The 20,323-nt window shown below is 45.6% G+C and overlaps 1 protein-coding gene and 1 long non-coding RNA gene across 7 annotated transcripts in view; one reads left to right on the top strand and one right to left on the bottom strand.

The window, feature by feature from the left end:
- Positions 1-20,323, top strand: part of PISD (phosphatidylserine decarboxylase) — a 44,290-nt gene that overhangs the window by 20,872 nt on the left and 3,095 nt on the right. For 2 of the 6 annotated variants that reach the window (XM_083417842.1, XM_083417841.1), the window contains exons 4-7: positions 18,154-18,390; positions 18,804-18,942; positions 19,182-19,319; positions 19,941-20,101. In XM_083417842.1, coding sequence (XP_083273968.1) covers positions 18,154-18,390; positions 18,804-18,942; positions 19,182-19,319; positions 19,941-20,101 — 675 coding nt within the window. Of the gene's footprint in view, positions 1-1,876; positions 2,000-2,734; positions 2,754-2,986; positions 3,109-8,444; positions 10,141-12,668; positions 12,835-18,153; positions 18,391-18,803; positions 18,943-19,181; positions 19,320-19,940; positions 20,102-20,323 lie in introns of those variants that run through there. The other 4 variants (XM_083417838.1, XM_083417839.1, XM_083417840.1 and 1 more) reach the window with 4 other exon arrangements.
- LOC310666762 lies at positions 14,957-18,144 on the bottom strand. Its single transcript, XR_014506018.1, has 2 exons — positions 15,602-18,144; positions 14,957-15,571 (listed from the first exon to the last, which is right to left on the bottom strand). It is a non-coding gene; the product is annotated as an uncharacterized lncRNA (long non-coding RNA).

Below are 20,323 nucleotides of genomic sequence, written 5' to 3'. Positions count from 1 at the left end.
TTTATAATCCACTTTGGAATGAACAAAACTTGTCCATCAGTATTTAGAATGCATGCTGCTTTTCCAATGCAGCTCACCTAAAGAAAAAATAGTATAAAATCACAAGCTCAAATAAAACACAAAGTAGTTAACCAGCACTAGTTAATATCCCTCTGGATAAATAAGCTTTATATTCTTTTGAGAAAGTTGTGAGGGAAGAGGAACCTAGAACCCTCAGAAAAGCTCACACACTAAAGACGCTGCTCTGTATAGCTGATGGCATCACTTGGCATAGCAAAGGGTTTTGGAGCAAGGCCTGGGCAATTGTATGGGGTGGTAGTGGTTTGTTTAGGATGGAACCACTTGGTGCCTTATTGGCAAACATATAATATTCCCATCCCTGTGGCACGTGGCTTCTGTGGAATAACTACAGGCAGAATTCACAACCCACAGTCCTCCAGGGGGTGGAGGACCTACAAGGTAGAATTGGTGGTTGTGGGAGGAGTGCCCTCAAGGTAACTTCTTGAATCAAAGCCTGGCTGGGGAAGACATTATATCATCTCTCACCATCTGATTCTCCCTGCAAATAATGAAGACAGTACTGACCTAGATCAGGGGTAGGCGACCTAAGGCCCATGGGCCACAAGCGGCCCACGGGGGTCGTTTAACCGGCCCCGAACCGAGCCGCCTGCTTGGCGAGTCCCCACGCGCTGCGCTAAACCAGCACGGTGCGGGGACTCACTTCCACAGGGCTGAAATCGCGTCTGCACAGACGCAGGAAATCGTGGGCGGGTGCGCTCATGTGCACGCGCAGTCTGGCCCATGGAGGGATCTCCACTGGAGTGAACCGGCCCAGGTGTGGTAAACCTTGCCGACCCCTGACCTAGATGGACCAACTGACTCAGTAAAAGTTAGCTTCCTTTGAAGGCTGTAACTCAGTGGCAGAACCTTGGCTTTGCATGCAGAAGTTATCGGGCACAATCCATGGCAACATTTCCAGGTAGGGCTGGGAATAGCCTGTCTGAAACCCCGGAGAGCTACCAGGGTAGAGGGACCCAATGATATGTCTCTGTGTAAATAGAGCTTCCTGTGATCCTTACAAAGAGCACATATGCAAAACAGAGACATTTCTACAAAGAAAATCTATTGGGGAATGCTACAAAACATTTAGCTATGGCAACATTTTTTGCCAGAATTTTGCCAATTTTTCTTTATACATTTTCATTTATTTAACAAGATTGGTATTCCTCCTTAATCAAACACTAAGTGCTTTATTTGTTTGCAATAAAATTTCTACCATGCATTTATTTGCAAGGCAGAAGGCATAAGGCAGCTTATAATAAACCCAAATGAAGCACTATAGCAATAATATAGATTAAATAAGATATTAATATAGATTTAAAAAGCAGATTGCTAATACAATACAAAGCAGGCAGAACAATACAAAGTTGCTAAACAAACGCAGCGGAAACCCCTTCCTGAAAAAGGTGCAGCCGCTGCTATGCTACCATCTGGCTTCTTCTGGTTCCTGGGCAGAGGCTTGCACAATCTGCCCACCCCTGAAGGACTGTCTGTGCTTGTCGGGAGAGGAAGAGTATATTTGGTGCCTGGCATCAGCAAGTGCTAATGGCTGTGGCTGGCTGATAATTTTGACTGCAAACTTGTGAGTTGCTGGTTTAAATATGTTTCCTGGAGGTGCGTAGGGATAAGTGGAGGAGGAATGTGAGTTAAGATCTGGGAAGTGTGGTTATTGTTCCTTTTGTCTGAAAGCTGGAGAAGTGCCCCAGTCAGCTAAGCTTGGAAACAGTGAGAAAGGGGACTTAGTGGACAGAAGGAGGGGCTTGCCCTCCCTCCCCCTTCCCACAGTGGTTTATAAAAGGAGCGGGAGTAACAACAGTCTGCAGTTGGAGCCGGTGACAGGACAGCGGAGCCAGGATTTGAGGAAGGCAGTCACCATCCCAGCCTACAGCGCCCAACCTTTTGCGCTTGCAAAGGTGCTTGAGAGCCCTCTAAAGATCGGGTAGCTAAATATATTCACATGGTCTACTGTTTTCTACTGTTTCTCCTCTGTAGAGAGTCTTTTTGTGTGAATAAAATTTTAATTACAGTCCTGGGATAGAAAGATGAGGTAGTTTTGAGTTTCCCCTCTTTAATGGGGTTTCTTTTATGACGGGGTTGTAGCCTTAAAAAGCATCCAAAATAGTTCAGGATAAATGATTACACTATTCAGAAAGTCCACACAAAAGTGTGATGCTCTTTAATCCACTGTGTGTAGAAAGTACTTTGGACTTCCTATAAACCGATTTAGTGCTTTCCCCAAAGCTACTCTTTCTGACCAAGAGGGCTTCCTTTTTCAAACTTCCTTTTTCAAGCCTCAGCCTGAAATATTTTGGGGGTTTGTAAGAGTCCTAATGACTCATCAGCAGCTTCCCAGCCCCCTGCTGGTCTCTGTACAGGCTGGGCAGAGCCTGTGAGCAACTGGTGGGAGTCAGAGTGCCTTGTTATCATCATGAGTTTCATCGCCCCTCCTTCCTCACTCTTAGGCTTTCTGCCTTGCCGCCTCCTCTTAAAGAAGCGCGAGGCATATTCTGGCATTTGGGGGATATCTGTATTTTATGACAGAGATGGAACAACCTTAAGAGTTCTCATCCCGTAAGTCCGAGTAACTGAAACTTCAGCTGAAAGAGGCAGTTTCCACTTTCTGTTGCTCTCTTAATGAAAGTACCAGACTGAGCCAGTTCTGAGCCTGCACTCCGTGAGAGGATGAGTAAAGGGTATTTTATCAGTTACTGCAAAATTTCAGATTCCATGTTGAGATGTATATAATTTATCTCTTACTTGTTACCAGCTTCCTCACTGTCTAATTATGAGGTGGTGGTGATTATTATTAATTGAATTTATATACCACCCTATACCCGGAGGTCTCATGGTGTTTTTTTGCCCTTTTGTGTGTTTTTTAGAAAGTGGGGCTTGTTATTCCGATTATTATTATTTTGTCTGTGTTAAGTCTACATCAGTGATCCTTTACATCTAGCCTGGAAGAGTTTCTACCAAAAACAGCTATTTGGGCAAGGTTGCTTTCGTTTTGAACCAGGGCTTCAGCTTCCTGGCAGTCTTGCATGCAAAGATGTGAGTTGCAGAAAGCTTTTTCTTCCTGTGAATATGCTTGAGAATTTAATTGCTTGTTAAATATTTAGTTGACGTAATGTAAACTGCTTTCTACAATGCATGTGCACATTCTCCTGCTGTTACAATAATAATATTAAGAGATAGTGCCCCTGTTTATTATAATTGCATCTGCTTGATGTGATTTTAATAAATGGGGTGAGGACTTTTGAAGGGGGTGCTGATGATGTCAGTGAAAGTTATTTCCTAATGTTATTTCTATGGTTTTCACATGGAAATAACTACCGTATTTAAGACACCCCCATGTATAAGATGCCTCCTGTTTTGGGGGACTCCGATTTAAGAAAATGGGATATCCGTGTATAACACACCCTCAAAATTTGGACATTGTTTTTAAGGAAAAAACCTAGTCTTAGGCATGAAAAAATACAGTACTTCCCATTTCAGAAATAAAAACATCATCAGAATAATTGGAGAACTTTAAGTAGCATTTCATTTGCCCTGTCTGTGGCATTCCTCTTAAGCAGCCACCCTGGTGCCCTTCAGATGTTGTTGGACTGCAGCCCCAGCAGCAGACAGATAATTCTTTCCCATAACCTGACCCTTCTATTGCTGGAGAGATTGAACCTTGGACTTCCTGTGTGCAAAGCACCTGTTCTGCCCCTGACCTACAGTAGTGGTAGAGTAGAGAGCCCTTTCAGCACTTGTATACTGTCAAATTTTTACAAATAGTTAATGAAAACAAGAAGTTTGCCTTCAATTGAACGTATACATAATTGCATTGCCATTCTCTGCTACGTGGTGAAGGCTGTCTGGAAAATCATGTGACTTCTTTCAATTTGTGTCAGACGCATGGTTTATGTTTCCGTTGTTAGGTCAGATTTAGCATGTGCTGTCTCGATAACTGAAGGCTCCTTTCTTTGCAGGAGTTCCCTGCACACAGCAAAGTAACATTTCAATTCTTCCTGACATGTAAGCTTTCTATGTGCAAGGATATTGTTGCTATTATTATTGTTCTTAACAGAAGAGAATTCTGCCACATGAGTCTCCATCTGTAGCCTGAAGTGTTACATCCAAGAAACACATTTATTAATCTGCTGTTTATAAATAGGTGAAGACTGCCAGATCTGCTTGTTTGAGCAGTCAGAATCTAAGTTGGTTATAATTCAGCATATCGCCCTGTAAAATATACATCATTTTTAATCACCAAAGTATTAATCAAAAGTGAGGAAAAAATAAGGCTGTCTAGCCAGGAGCTTTTACCACAGTTTTGTTTGTATGTAGACTAAAAGATGGCCATTCTCTTGGGTTTACAGAGGTGTGGTGAGTGTCGTGGAACTGGAATATTTGAGTGAATTTAAAGCCAGGGGTGAGGGAGAAATTCACTTCAGTTTACTTTTAAAGGCAAATTTACCAGATTCACACTTTCTGAAAAGATATGCAAACAAACACAAGGCCTTCCTTTAAAAATTGCACCACACTGAATGAATTACAGTGCAGTTCCCCAGCCAAGTAATAAGTTGTGGTTTTTTTTAAGCATACAGTTGTACCTTGGATCTTAAACGCCTTGCGACTCGAACGTTTTGGCTCTGGAACGCCACAAACACAGAAGTGAGTGTTCTGGTTTGTGAATGTTCTTTGGAACATCCTATGTGACTTCCACGGCTTCCAATTGAGTGCAGGAGGCTCCTGCAGCCAATTGGAAGCTATGCCTTGGTTGTAGAACGTTTTCGGAAGTCGAATGGACTTCCAGAACAGATTCTGTTCGACAACCAAGGTGCAACTGTATATTTGGGCAAAGTATGCATGAAAATGCATATACAGTATTTGTGAAAACAGCATACAAAAATACATTATATTAGGGGAAATTGCTTTGCAAAAACATGTATATTAGTCAAAATTGCATTAAAAGGGTGCTTATTAGGATAAATTTGCCCTAAAATGCTGATTAATATTCATGAGGATTTTTTTCTTAAATTCACAAATTTCCACAGAAACGGAATTTAAGATTAGAAAAACATGACACTGAGACCCAATACTGACAAATCTATTCTCCATTTAAAACAGTTCCAAGAAAGTGCTCTGATGAGATGGAATGTTTGGGTGTTTCTCTCTGTTGCCAATCTTGGGGGTCAGGTGGATAAGAGTACAGTCGTATCTTGGATCCCGAAGGCCCTGGAACTCGGACGTTTTAGCTCCCAAACGTCTCAAAGTGATTGTTTGGTTCTGGTTTGCAAACGTTCTTTTGGAACCTGAATGTCTGACGGGGCTTCCGATTGGCTGCAGGAGCTTCCTGCAGCCAATCAGAAGCTGTGATTTGGTTTTCAAATGTTTTGAAAGTCGAACGGACTTCTGGAACGGATTCTGTTCGACTTCCAAGGTACGACTGTACTTGGCAAACTCTCTCCCTTTTCCCAGGTGGCAGCAAAGTTCACGAAGTACAACCTGATGTTGCAAGCGAGATGCTTAAAATCTGGCTGCAGGACTTTTGTGCTTTTTTTGGCTCCTGAAGTACTTGAGACCAGAGCTCCTTTTAGAGCCACTTGGTATTAGTGCAAGGCCAGGAGGAGCATCAAGGTGAAGCTGGAACTTCCAGTTGAGAAAGTCAGAAGAATTTTCAGTGTTAATAAGAAGAAAACAGAAATACAGACTCTACATTTAATTCTTTAAAAAAGCAATGAAATAAATGTAGCCAGGCAAAGCTAAACTTTGCCTTAAGAGCATAATGATGGTTTGTCTTCAGGGACTTGCAAGCTGGTGCTCTCGCCTTGAGAGGGGAGAGTTTCTCTTTTTGAGCATAGCTTTAAGGGGTGAACTGAGCACTTCCGTCTCTCTTGGCCACTTCCTCTGGGGAACTTTCTACTCTGTGAAGCCTGCATGTCTCTCCCTTTCTCTTATGAATCAGGTAGCCATCTTTTTGCCTTTCTGTTTTTCTTTACTGAAGAAATGGACCCTGCAGCTGCAGGGGTTATGAACAGACCAGGGGTGGGGGGCAGGTGAGGGCTTTGAATGGGTGGCCAGCCCTGCTTAGATGATATCTTCACTTGCATTCTGAAACCTTAGCTGTCTCTTCTCTTCAAGCAGCATTTGGCAGTGATTTCAGCATTTCACCTCCAAATCAAGGATGCCCAGTATTTGCTTACCCATGGATGAAATATTTTTCAAGGGCCTTAGAAATAAACTGGCGGAGGGTATTGTTTTTGTACCATATATATATATATATATCTCTCCACCCTGTGATCACCAGATGAAGGATGATATAGTTAGGAAATAATAAAATAAAAATAATGACCCTGGGAATGGCAGGTAGTTATTTGTTTTAAATCGCTTTTATGTATTGTATTATATACTGTTAATCTGCTTTGAGACCTTCTCTTTTGTATAAAGTGACTGATGAATTTAATTATTATGAATAATAATAATCCCTAGTCTCATTGATTTCAATGGTAACAAAGTTCAGCTAACTTACTCTGGATCTAGGCCATTGAACTGCATTCTTTGCTTCTCATCCGAAGAATGAGATGTTTTCCTCTGCTGTATGTAAGCCTGTTTCTACATCCATACTCGAGTGAAGTTAAAAATTCAGTGGAAGTAGTGAGTGGCTAGAAAACACAGGGATACCATAATCATGAAAAAGAGTATTTGATTTAAGACACTGCCCTAGATTGACAGATCATTTCTGCAGAGCAACAGAGAAACCCAGCAGTAAATGCCTGTTTCAGTAAGACCTTTCAGGAAGCGAGGCAGTTGAGTGTCATCCCCAGTTCTGCTTTGCTTCAAAACAGAGGCAGGCCTTCCTAGAGATAGTTGCCTTAAGTGGTAGGTTTTGGGTGTTGCTAAGGGTAGCAGCAGATTGGAAGACAGGTAGGTCTGATCCCTAGAGTGCAACAGCAGGAACTGCCCCTGTGCAAGCCCAATGGAAATGAGCATGAGCTCTGCATTTTAAAGCCAAAGTGAAGGAACCTCCTGCTGGATGTTTGGCTGTAATGCTTTCCAGGAGCCTGGTGTCCTCTAGATGTTTGGGGCTAAAACTTCCATATGTCCCAGCCAACAAAGCCATATTTCCTACTCCAGCACAACCTTGTTGGCTGGGACTGCTGGAAGTTGTGGTTTAAAACATCTGGAAGGCATTGAGTTGGGGAAGGCTGTGGTTTCCAGTGTGGCAGAAGAGATGGGGGGTTATGGAACAGTCCATAGACTGCTCCACTGATGAGGGGAAAACACTTGGAAATGACTTCTCAATAGCACAAAGTGGACAGTGCTGCTTGTAATGATTGCAATCTGCCCTGGCCTTTTCTGCATGGAAGGCTAATACAGAGGTGTGATCTCCGAAGGCAGCATGAAAAAAGGTTGCTGAACAAATTCCCTGTGTGGGAGACTCAGGAGAGCAGACTCAGCCTGTCTGGAATGCGAGGGGGAGGGGAGAAAGTCATCCTACCACCATTATTCAAGCCACTCTTTTGTCCAGTCCCCCCCCCCCCCAAGCACTTTAAGGATTGGCTGTGTTTCTTGGAAGCTTGGTGAAAGAAGTATTGCTTGGCTTAACAGAAAGCCATGGCAACCTGAGCAGGCAGATGACAGAAATTCCCAGAGTATTGGCAAGGAACATTCTTCTGCACCGCCGTAGGCATTGAGCCTGAGCAGACATGGCTGGCTCCCGGAGACTGCAGCCCAGCAGCCTCAAAAGCTACCCCCAGGTCAGCTACAGTGGCTGCTGGCTAAGGAAGCCTATCACTCCTTGCCAGGCCCGTTGCTACAGCTGTTGCCCCAGACACAGCAGTGCCAGCAGTTGGGTGGCACACGGCGCTGTGGTCATTGTGTTCTAGGAGTGTCTGGGTGCATTTGCTAGGTGAGAGGAGGCTGGAGAGCTGAGCTGGAGATGGAGCCCTTAAAAGTGCATTCCACCCTGTTTTTTATTTGCAAATGTAACGGGGGGAAAGAAGAGGTTAATTGATAGACAGAGATATATTAAACAAACCATTGCCAATTGACCCAGGAAAGCCCTGCAGTTTTGCTGATTTTGAAATGCTGCCTTTGGGTTCCAGCTTTGTGGTTGTGCTGCTGGGTCCTTTGCCTGCTTGGATCCCTTTCTTTTTTGGGGCCTTAGCAGGCAGAAGGAGATCATGTTCTAGAGCAGCCTGGTGCCTTTCAAATGTTTTGGACAACAACTCCCATCAGCCCCATCCAGCACAGCCATTCAAGGATGCTGGGGATGATGGAACTTGTATTATAAAACATCTGGAGGGCACCAAATCAGCAAAGGCTGCTCTGGAAACTGGCGGGGTGCAAGGAGAAGGTGGGATACATGTGCATAGAAAGATAATAGTAATCTAATTTAGAATGCAGTCACCACAAATGCTATAAATTTGAAGCAATGGTAAAGGCTGAGAATTAATGGAAAACCTGAAGAAACCAGTAAGAAATGAGTGCTCTTGTGTAACTCACATTCACAACAGTGAGACTTGTGCAGGAGGAACTGGTGCCATTAGTTTTGTCCAGCAACGATGGCCTTCAAATGTGGTGCTAACTGGTATTGATGTGGAAATAAGCTTCCTTGAAATCAAGGGCAGCGTTCAAGTGTACATGTGGGATGAATTTAAGAAATAGGGAATATCTGTGTGGCCATTAGTTAAATAAGTTCTCTATACCAACTTCCTGCCCAAAATAAGCAAATATTTCTGCATTTTGGCTGTGCCGGGGGACCAGTAACGAAGTTAATGGTTTTCTTACTAAACATTGTTTCTTAACTAAACAACTCTACATTGCTTGGCTGTTACTTTGAGAGTGAAGTCCAATATAAGCAGGTTTATTCTGGTCTGTGCCTCTGGCCCTCTTAACTTCCATGGTTGGTCAGTCCTCCTCTTACCGCCCAGGTTTAGTCTATAATATGACCTGAGTAGTCACAGGCTTTGAGGTGCACCCTTTGGGAAATGAGAGAAAGAACAATATGCACTTGTGAATATTCATAAATATGTGCCTCCTGAGTTTTTTTTGTTTTTGTTTTTTAAGAATCTGCTTAAGATTTTGCCTCTGCCTATTTCTCGGGGAAGAGATGGCTGATTCCTGTGGCCTCCATCTGTTCCTAGCTGTGCAGCATGCGATAGAGGGCCTCCTGCAGGCTCAGTGGGGGGCATTCCTCTTGTCTGCGATGGGAGGCTCCCTCCCTGCTTGGAGTGGTGTGTGCTTTGGTTGGGCAATGTGGACAGGAGATGTTTCTCTGGCAACATGAGTGCTGCATGCAGACCTGACTGAACAGCAGCCCACAACCGAGGGAGATGGAGTTGCTGCACTGCAGAGTCATAGCTGGGATTGCCTCCCCCTTCCCTTCCCTTCCCCTCCCCTTCCCCTCCCCCCTCTCCCCTCTCCGCCTGCTCGCTTGTATTCAGCCTGGCTATAGGGAGAGATGTGCAGGGCTGGCGGGCTGCACTTCTGACAATAGTGCATCAGTCCTCGCAGGCAGCTCCAGATTCGTTGGCGCCGGAGCCCGGCTCCAATGGCAGCCCCTGGCTGAAGCAGAGCCTCATAGCGCAGGGCTGGCATGTGGGAAGGGCTTGCTTTTGTCTCTGCAGGAGGATGTCGGACTGTGACACAATGCTTGTTTGTTTGCAATAGCTGAGACCGTCCTAAGAGGGCAAGAGGCAGGGGCAGATCGGAGGAGGGAAGACCGGCAGCCAGCGGCGGCGGCAGGGGAAATTGAGAGCCGTGACATCGCACCTTTCCCTCTTGTGCCCAGAAGTGAGTGAGGGAAAGAGAGGAGGAAGGAAGAGAAAGATTGAGAGAGAGAGAGAAAGAGGACGATGTGTCAGTCAAGCGCCCTGCAGGGACCAGAGCTGCACTCAGGGAAATGGTGAGATGCTGCAAAGCTTTATCTAACCCTCCTCGTTCTTGCTGCAACCTCCACAAAGTTAGAATTCATGTCCGGAGGCTGAGCTCAGGGAATGGTGGCAGCAGCGGCAGCTGTGCTGGGGAGCAGCACCCGCAGCTGGAAAATCCGGGCCCAGGTGGGGGCACCCCAAATAGGAGAGCCCGTTTCAGGTACTGTCTAGCATATGTTTTGCTTTTTCAGAAGGTGCTGGAAGGAAGGGGGAGGGGAGGAGGAAGGGGAGGGAGGGAGGGAGGAAGAGTGGCAGCTGCCTGCAAAGCCTTTGTTTGGCCCAATTTACTCCCAAGCTCTTTATGCGCTTGATTGACAGTCAAAGTGGGTGTTGCACTGGAGTTGGGCATCCTTTCCCCCTTCCAAGCCTTTTTGAGGAGTGGGGCAAGAGTGAAATAGAGCAGCTGGGTGGGTGTGTGGAAAAGAAGGGCCATATGGGGGCAAGCAAGGATGCTTTACAGCTAGCTGCAGCTCTGCGGGGATTGGCCCATGATTGTCTGCAGTGAAAGGGGGGAGATGGAGGAAGAAGAAGGAGAAGGAGGCAAGAGAGAGGCATCTTTTTCTTTGAGCTCCCCTCTGTGGGCCCAGCCAGTGAGAGGAGGCTGAGCAGCATCCATGAGGCCCCATTACAGCCTCCCCTCCCCCAGGCCGAGCTTCCCTTTGAAGATTAGTAAACTTTACTCTCCTTTGACCCTAAGGAAACCTGGCTGCCCCTCATTTGTGGGGAATTGCTTGAGCCTTCATTGACCTCGTCAGGATCCCAAAGCACTCCTATTCCCCAATTTTCACTCTGGGGCCAGATCCTGACCAGAATGTGTGCTTGGAAGCGTCCCATAGGCTCTCTTTCCGCTTCCTCCTTAGAAGGAAGTAAAGGGATGGGTTCTTCTTCTCTCCCTGATATGGGTGGACTGTGTGTGGGCAAGGAACAGGCCTACTAAGCAAGTGATCACTTTTAGGCTCAAAGGAGATTGAAGTGCCAGTGGCTGCAGCCAAGCGGAGGTTTATTCAGTTGTTCCAAAAATGCAGGTAATTTAAAACAGAAAAGCAGAGAATTACCTGTCCAGAAAGAATAATCAAAACAGCACTGGTCTCTCCCAGTCGTATCTTTTTTTTTGGTTCCTCTGGCCTCAGTCCCATGGCAAGAGGTGTAGAACCCCTTGACTTTATGAAGGTCCAGGGAAATGTTATAGAAAAAAAATAAGGGGATTGGCTTTTGCTGCCGAACTCCCCAAGGGACCGAGTCCCCTAACTCCACGATCGGTCAGAGATCAATTGATGGGGGCAAGATCCATAGAAAGCAAGGCAGATCTTTATTTTTCTGTTGCAACAGAGTTTCCTCCCCTCCTTGCAAGGAGGTAGGAGAGACCCAGAACAATGGTGCGCAAGCCCCTATAAAGACTTTTGAAATTGCCTACCCTGTAACCCAAGACCACCCCCCAAAACATCATACATACATCACAGAAGGAGGCGGTCTCCAGCAGAAATTTGAGAGTGTTGCTTCTCTCCCGTCTGCCAGGATACCTGATATTTTCTGGGTAGCCTGGCCATTCCTTTGAGATGATAAACACTTTAGTTCCTGAATCTCTTACACATACTGATAGTTTAACAGATACTTGCCAGACTGTATTTTCAGGGAGGTGTAAGCCCCTACAGTCCAAAGACAATTGGAAAGCTTTTCCCATTTCCTTCCTCCTTGCAGAGAAATATTTGAGGTCAATTTGGGAGAGTCAAAATGGCTTCAGGATTACTCTCCTGCACTATTTCCGATACGTAGTTTATATCCTTATGTATGTGTTTGCCTTGTACATTTATGAACATTTATTCTATATTTGAGACCTTAGAATTCTTATAACCACCCTGGAAGTGGAGTGAACCTTTGGTGCTTAGTAGCAGATGTGTTCTGCTTTAGGCGAGACCTTTTGGTCTCCCTGGATGGCTCAGGATGTAACATTTTCCTGGTTTCATGCAGCCCTTCTGCTGTAGGATCCTATCCCTGGCTCTGTGCAGGACCTGTTACTGGCTGGTAACTTTTAGCCTTAGCAGCTCCTTCACTAGGATTTGCCTGACAAAGTTTCCTTGGGACCCCAAAAGAAAGGCAGGAAACCCCCTCTCTGCTCTTTTGTACACAGTAGTAGTTTGGGCATGATTACTGCAAGCCCCACAGAAATATAGGTTCTCAAATAGCAGGGAACAAGGCTGGGGCCATGTTGGATTCATCCTACAGCGTCAGTGGGTAGATAGACCTTTCATTACTTGGTAATAATGCCTCTCTGCCATCCTCCATTACAGCTCTTTTGCTGCAGACAATTCCATGTCCACACTGAATTATATTTTAGAGAGTATTCTGTCTTTTCCAAATGTGTCCTTGCTTTCTTTCTAGTGGATTATGGGCAAAGCCTTTTATTGAGTGGTTCTAAAAAGTACAGTGTGGCTTAGGCAGGTCAGCCTAAAGACAGCCTTGCTTCCCTTCTGAAACAACTGCTGAGTAGCAAGCGCATTCTCACACTCATTCCTGGCCTTTAATTTTTGGGAAAGAGCAAGAGCGGGTGGATGGGCAGGTGGTAGGTAGAGATGTTCCCGTGTCCACAGAGAGGTGCTTCTGATTGACCAGGTGCTTGACTTTTGAGAGTCATCAGTGCCTGTGCTCAAGTTGGCTGACCATTTTGTGTGTGTGTGTGTGATCCTACAGGTTGCAATTTCCCCAGCTGGCCCTGAGGCGGAGGTTGGGCCAGCTGAGCTGTATGTCTAGGCCCGCTCTGAAACTCCGTTCTTGGCCTCTGACTATTCTCTATTACCTTCTGCCTTTTGGTGCTCTTAAACCCTTGACCAGAGTGAGATGGAGGCCTATGAGCAGGGTAAGTGCTTGCAGGTTTGTACTGCGCTTTCGGATGCCTTATTTGGAGGAGGAGGGTGGCTGCTAGCAGGGAGAAAAGGCTGAAGTAGAGCTGGCATATGGAGCCCTTCCCCTGCCACCCCTTTCTCAATCACATCACTAGTGGAGCTTCTGTGCTTGGAGAGCATTTCCTTTTAGTGGATAATTTCACCTGCTAGCGTCATGTGTGGAAGTTATGTGTGGAATCAGCTCCTAGAGAGAAAATGAGAGGAAAATTCTGAATAAGCCAAGGTGCATTTATTATGATGTGAAGATGGATGTTGGCTTACGCCATCCATGGCTGCTGAGAGGGCAGGGACCCTCACTGGGCACTGTGATATTTTGGGAGATTGACGCTGCACATGTTGCAGGAATGCTTTGTTGCATCCCTTCATGCAAACATGTCTGTGCCAAACCTCTGCGGGTGTGCAATACATGAAAGGACACTTGTATAGTATAGGAGTTTTTAAAACAAGCCATTTGTGCCTTAGTCATGCTGGTATTACAAGCATATTGTGCCATTATTTTGAATATAATTGTGTCGTGCCAGGAAACTGCTGGGCAGGAGTCTACCTTCACAGCCATTTCATTCATCCTCCCCCCCCCCCCCCCTTTAAATGGGAATAGGTTTGCTGAGAAGAATAATTAGCTGAAAAATCATTAGCGTGATCTTCAGAGTGGCTATTGCTCACTTGCTTTTCAGTCTACTCTTATTTTAAAGCTGACTTTCCTCCTTCATCTTAAGTCCATTTCAGGCAGCCACAAGAGAATCTTATGAGCAGGCAGTCATGGCTATAAACCTCACATCTCTTTTCTTCCAGGGAGCTCAGGGTGGTGTATATGGAGGTTCTCTGATTTTTATCGTCACAACCAGTGCTTTTTTTCTTTAAAAATGTTTAGGGGTACTCTCATTTTGACTCAAGAAAATCACCATTTTATAGTTCAAATTGGGAAAAATAAATACAGTAAATGGGCAAAAGTACGAAGATTCACAAAATGTTTAGGGCTATGAGTACCCCTGCGTATCCCCAGAAAAAAAGCACTGGTCATAACTACCCTGTAAAGCAGGCTAGGCAGGCAAAGGGATTATTTTCTCTCCTCTGCTGCACAATATTGAATTCTATTAAAGTGATTTTGGCCACTCAACAGTTGCCTCCAACAGCCTTCCCTTCAGAGTGTCTGTTTTTCCTCTGTGCAGGCAGCATTCTACATTTGAGCACCCACCTTCCAAACTGAAGTGGGCCTGTTGCATGCTTCTGAAACAGAACTGTGAATAAAAGGGGGGGTGGCGGGGGGTGCCTAAAAGAACAGAATCTACTGACAAGGAGCTGCTGTCTAATGCATAGCCCACCTGCAGTTTCTAATGGCATGCTGTGTGTTGCAGTCTGTGGTTTTCCCAAATGTGTAGCTTTTCATTGTTTCCAAATGGTAGAGCAGAAGCTCCCCTGAAAAGAAGAACAGGGTGTATGTGTGTGGCCCCGAGCTAGCCTGGGGCCTTCTAGGCCTGAGGAACTTACCTGGCAAATTTTAGAGAACACGTGGTGAACCAAAATGGATGCCAATAATGGAAAAAGTTCAACTGATTGAAATGTTTGGTGAATCACAGTGGCAATTAATGTGAGATCTTGGGAGATGATATGGACCTGATGTAGGGTTAAAGAAAGCTTCATTCCTAATAAGATAGTAAAAGGAGCAGTAGCACAAGTGAGTTGTTTTCAAGAGTATGTTGGAATGTGTCAAAGTGACCCCAGTAAAGGCTTGCCAAAAAAGTAAAGGGAACATAAGAACGTAGCAAACAGCCTATATTTTGTCTTCACTGATTGGCAGTGGCTCTCCTGGGTTCCAAGCCGAGGACATTCCTAGCCCTACCTGGAGATGCTGCCATTGAGGTTTGAACCTGAGGGCTTTGTTATGCAATGCAAGTGCTCTACTACAGAGCTACAGGTCCCAGTTACACTTTCCAGTTCTCAGATTATGGGCACCCATAATCTATTACTTAGGTAGGGTCGCCAACCTAAGTGATGAAATTGACATAAAAGCTGGTACAGTTGCCAGTCAGTAACCTAGGAAGATTCTCCCTCCTGCACTTGCTCAGACCACAAGACTCATTGGCCCCTGACAACTTTATTCCGAAATACTGCAGGAAACTTGGAAATCATTTTAAAGAATAGTTGCACTGGAGAAAGTAAGGATAGGAAATAGTAAGTCTTGGATTCATATTCAAATTACTCTGATTGCTTAGTCAAGGCAATTATAATGCTCTTCTTAATCCATATTATTTTCTAACTGCTATATTGCTATACTAGATTTCTAGTCTTTCTTTGAAGGTCATAATATTATCTTCTGTATGAAGGATAATATTATTTTCTGAGTGAAGGATTGTGGATCAGCAAACCAGTTTGTTTGTATCAGTTGCCATCTTGAGTATGTGGTCTTCATCACCAGCTACACTTTGCCCCCTGGCTAACCCACCGGGTTGCTGAAGTGCACATTTGAAACCTAGATGACACCAGCACATTAACACCAAGTGTTGCACACCCTTTTGATCATAAGGGAGCTTGAAAAATTCAGGAGATATAAAAAGTAGCTTTCTTTCTGCTTACTGGCTCAGTTTTCAGAGTGTTCTGATGAGTGAAATAAAGTGGCGTTTCTTTTAAGGAGAAAGATAAATCTTTTCCTATTTTTATGAGGAGCCTCATAATTAGGAATGTTGAAAATCGCTAAAATCATTCCATCCCCATTGAAAGGACATGAGTTGTCCTGTATTATCCCGAGTGTACAAGCTGCAGTGGCAACAGGCTGGTGTGTGTGTGTGCCAATATCACAGTGCAGTTCCAAGCATTTTCCCTCTGAACTCAGCTGAGCAAATACAACCCTAGACACTTCCCCCACCCCTCCTCGAGGCATTGTTCCTCGCCTGACATGGCTGTGCCAATAGCCAGCCATGTAGGAAACTGCAGATGCAGGAGAATAGGTCTGTGGAAGTGGCTGCTGGGGCACCCTGCTCTTCCTTCCTAAGCCAGAAAGCTGTTGAACAGCTTTGCCCAGTGATGATGGCAGCTGGGCTGCACCTGTACACCTGTCAGACCTTTTCATCATACCAGCAGTCTCTGTACTTATCCTAAAGTAATGACCCCCGACCTGTCATACTGGTGCCTAGTTATAGACTGTCCTTATATCCACAGGAACTCATACTAGAAGGGCTGGAGGGGCACAACCAATGCATTACCTTCTGGGGTTTTCACTACAGCTCCCATCATCCCTGAACAGTGGCCATGCTGACTGGGGCAGATGGGAGCTGTAGTTCAAAGTATCAGAAGGGCAGTCAGATCATTGGTCTATCGAGCTCAGTATTGTCTATGCTGACTGACAACAGCAGTTCTCCAGGGTTTAAGATGGGACAGTCCCAGCTCTACCTGCTGGGGACTGAGCCTGGGATCTTCTGCATGTAAAGCAGATGGCCTATCATTGTGCTGCGTCTCTCATCCTGCCACTCTGTCCTTCTCAAGGACACCCTACCCACACCCTTCCACAGCTTGAGGTGTACTGTTTTTGGACATTCCCATTCCAGACAGCTTCCTCCTTTCAAGGGTTGGTTGGGACTGATGTTGTCCAAAACATCTGGAGGGTACCAAGCTGATCTAATGAAAGCATGATCTTTATCAAGGGGGATAAAGTTAGCTTGGCAAGATTTGCTATTGGAAGATCCATTCTGGCTAGTTTTGTGATGCTCTGCTTTTTTCCTTTTCGGTAAGCAATTTACAGACAAGTGGCATGGCTCTTCTAAACTCTCTGCCATGTTGAGAGATTTTCTTTTCCCTGCTCTGCGTCCCTCAAGAGGAATGCCAGGGGTTTCAGGATTAACCAAGGGGGGATTTGAAGGAATTAGCTACAGCAATTTCCTCAGGCCTTGCTGCCTACAGATAATCCCGCAGTATTTTAACCTGTTCCCACCCTGTTCTGACCTAGATCTTATGCCTGCTTTACAGTTAGCACCCCCCCCCCAACAGAATACAAAACAACCTCCTCCTCCTCCTCTCCAGTCACAGCAATTAATCAGGAATATAGCTGTGTTCCAGTTGAACAGAAGCAGCAGAATGCAGGATTCTTGCATCAAGGTCTGCCTCCTTGTTCTAGGGGCAAGTCCCACCCCCTGCATCATATCCAGGGTAGCTGCTTGTGCCGCCACAAAGTCCTTACTAGCCCAAAGAGTTCTTTAGGGGTAGAAGGGGCACTGGGCCACCACTAGCCCCTTCTACCCTTCCTTGAGAATGTGCATGATCTCCATGGGTTTGTTTTTCCAGTACAGCAGTCAGGGAACTGTTACTTTGGGGAAGGGCCGCAGTTCAGTAGCAGAGCATTTGCCTTGCATGGAGAAGCTCCCAGGTTCAGTCTAGAGCAGCATCTCCAGGTTGGTCTGGGAGAGACCCCTGAGGCTGAATCCCTGGAGAGCTGTTGCTGCTGGTCAACGTGGACAGTACTGAGCTAGATGGACTAAGGGCCCGACTGTGTTAGGCAGCTACTGCTGTTCCTATATACTTTTGCCAAGACACAACATCCTCAGAGATGTGAAATTGCTCATGGTGGCCCCCAGCGGATGGGCATCCTGAAGCCACAGGAGGCCCTTTCAAAAGCTGTTAGCAGCTGCTGAGTTGCCTCTCCTCCCAACCTCATTGCCTAATCCAGGGGAGAGAACCAGTCATCTATTTGAGGTGCATATGCTATGAGGATATGCTCAACATAGCTCAGTTGGTAGGACATGAGATTCTTAATCTCGGGGTCGTGGGTTCAAGCCCCACACTGGGTGAAATATTCCTGCATTGCAGAAAGTTGAGACTATCAGGGTTTCCCAAACTTGGGTCTCCAGCAGTTTTTGGACTACACCTCCCATCATCCCATGCTAGCTGGACCAGGGGCCAGGGATGATGGGAATTGTAGTCCAAAAGCTGCTGGAGCCCCTAGATGATCCTTGTAGTCCCTTCCAATTCTATGATTCTATGAATGGAGCTTTCATGGTTAGACCAAAATGTGAAAGCTGCCATGATCATTATTTGGGTGGTGTGTGTGTGTGTTTGAGAACCCCGTGTTAATTAGTCTTTAATTGCCAGCTTTTTTACGTCCAGCCTTTCCACCTTTGTAGATCAGTAGAGGGTGCATGGGAAATTACATTCTCCTCCCAACATACTCCCCCACCAGCAGCCTCTGATCTCTTGCATTAAAATTAGCCAAGGGCAGGTTTTCAGTTGTTTTCAGGTGAGCGGGTGTCGTGAAGTAGCTCCCATCTTCCTCCTCTGTTTTTTAGGTTTCCCTGTACAAATCTGTGCCAACGCGACTCCTTTCCCGAGCCTGGGGGCGCCTGAACAGTGTTGAACTGCCCACCTGGCTCCGGAAGCCGGTCCTCAGCCTATACATTTGGACGTTTGGTGTCAACATGAAGGAGGCTGCTGTGGAAGACCTTCACCACTACAGAAACCTTAGTGAGTTCTTCAGGCGGAAGCTAAAGCCCCAAGCCCGACCCGTCTGCGGCATCCACAGTATGGTAAGTGGCAGATATGTGAGGGGAAGTGGTGTTGAGTTTATGGAGAAGCAGTAGCCTCACTGCTGACGGACACCATCAAGGCCCTATCCCATCCAACCTTTAGATGAGTTTCTTTGCCAAGTTAACTGCATCAGACCTGATTCACTGGAGCTGATGAATATGGGCTGTTTAAAAAGGCCTCTTTCTGGTGTTTTGATGCTTAATTCTGATGGCTGCTTTGTGGTTTTTATGCCGATATTTTGATTTATGCTTTGGTTGCATTGCGGATTGTTCTAGAACTGTAGGATTTTTTAAAATCATTGATCATCTTCTGAATAGAATTGTAGGATACAATTTTTTTAAAAAAAATAATAGTGTTTAGAGAAGCGGCAGATGCTAACACAAGAATTTTTGGTGCTGTTTGCTCCCTGTAGATCAGTCCATCCGATGGCAAGATTCTCAGCTTTGGACAAGTGAAGAACTGTGAAGTGGAGCAAGTAAAAGGCATCACTTACTCACTGGAGTCCTTCCTGGGTCCACGTGCTGATAAAGAGAACTGTAAAAGCAAGCCAGGTAAGTGCACACAGGCACACTTTGGGGCTCAACATCATTCCACTGAACTTGGCATCTGCAGAGGACCAACCACTGGATGCCATGTAATAGCTGCATTGGGCCCTGACTGGGCACAGGCATCAAGCCACCCCTTCCTCTTCCGCCTTGCAGCTGCTTCTGTCTCACACACAGCTGCCTACGTTCCTGTTTTGTACATTGTGTTGAAGCCTCAAAAACCATTTTACTCGCTATTCTTCCAGCTTCCTCATTCCAAAAGCAGCTGGTAACAAAGGACTGCAATGAGCTCTATCACTGTGTGATTTACTTGGCGCCTGGAGACTACCACTGCTTCCACTCACCGACCGACTGGAAAGTGTCTCACCGGCGTCACTTCCCAGGTAGGCCAGGTTTCCAGAGATATACATGCAGTGGAAGGTTGCTGCTAAACACTGCATTTTAATAAATATTTGTCGGTGAAGTCATGTCCCTTCCAACTCTGCGATTCTGTGTAAAATCCAGTGGTTCCTGATGCTGGTCATCATCCTTCGAGAAGCATGATTTACCAGGAAGTGTTCAGAATGTAAAAGGCACTGAATGAATTTGCCCTTTAAAAATAGCAAGTGATCCCATCTCTAAGTGCTTCTCAAATTATTATTTCTGCAGGATTTTAAGTGGGAAAATGGTTGTGATCATGCTCATACTATGAGCGATTGGATTCCCTTCCTCCCTTATTGCCCTTACAAAAGTACACCAGTGTTTGTCGCTCCTGGGTGTCTAACTTAATTTTAAAACTACTAGGTAATAAATGATGTCATACCTTTCAATTTGGGGCTTCTCCAGCTTGCCCCTTTCCACTCTCCAGCCCAAAGCCTCACCTGTGTCTTAATGCAGGAAGACTGTCTTACAGAGCTGAAAGCTTCTTCATTCAAGTTGTTTCTGAGAACTTGCTTTCATCCTCCCAACAGTGGCTGGGGAAATGAAAGGGTGGTTCTGCCCATTTCTCTCCTTGCTCCCCATAGGCTCCCTGATGTCTGTGAATCCAGGGGTTGCTCGCTGGATCAAAGAACTCTTCTGCCATAATGAACGCGTTGTACTCAGTGGCTACTGGAAGCACGGTTTTTTCTCTCTGACTGCAGTAGGAGCCCAAAATGTGGGATCAATCCGCATCTATTTTGATCAGGTGAGTCGAGCCTTTCAAACACTTGAGAAGGAGGAATCATTGTCCCATGTACCCCCAACATTTAGAGTGCAAGTGGAACGGTGAGGCTTGAACTGTGTTGAGCTGCCTGTTGCTGTCCCACCTTCGCAGTTTCCAAAGTAACTCAGGACCCCAGACCTTTACTGGATAAGGGCCTGCTCTAGACATTACTCAGGAGGGGCCAGAGCTCAATGGTAGGAATGA

Source organism: Podarcis tiliguerta (assembly GCF_965153285.1).
Source record: "Podarcis tiliguerta genome assembly, chromosome: 16".
NCBI lineage: Eukaryota > Metazoa > Chordata > Lepidosauria > Squamata > Lacertidae > Podarcis > Podarcis tiliguerta.
The sequence above is the reverse complement of the archived record's forward strand: the minus strand, read 5'-3'. Positions and strand labels throughout refer to the sequence as shown.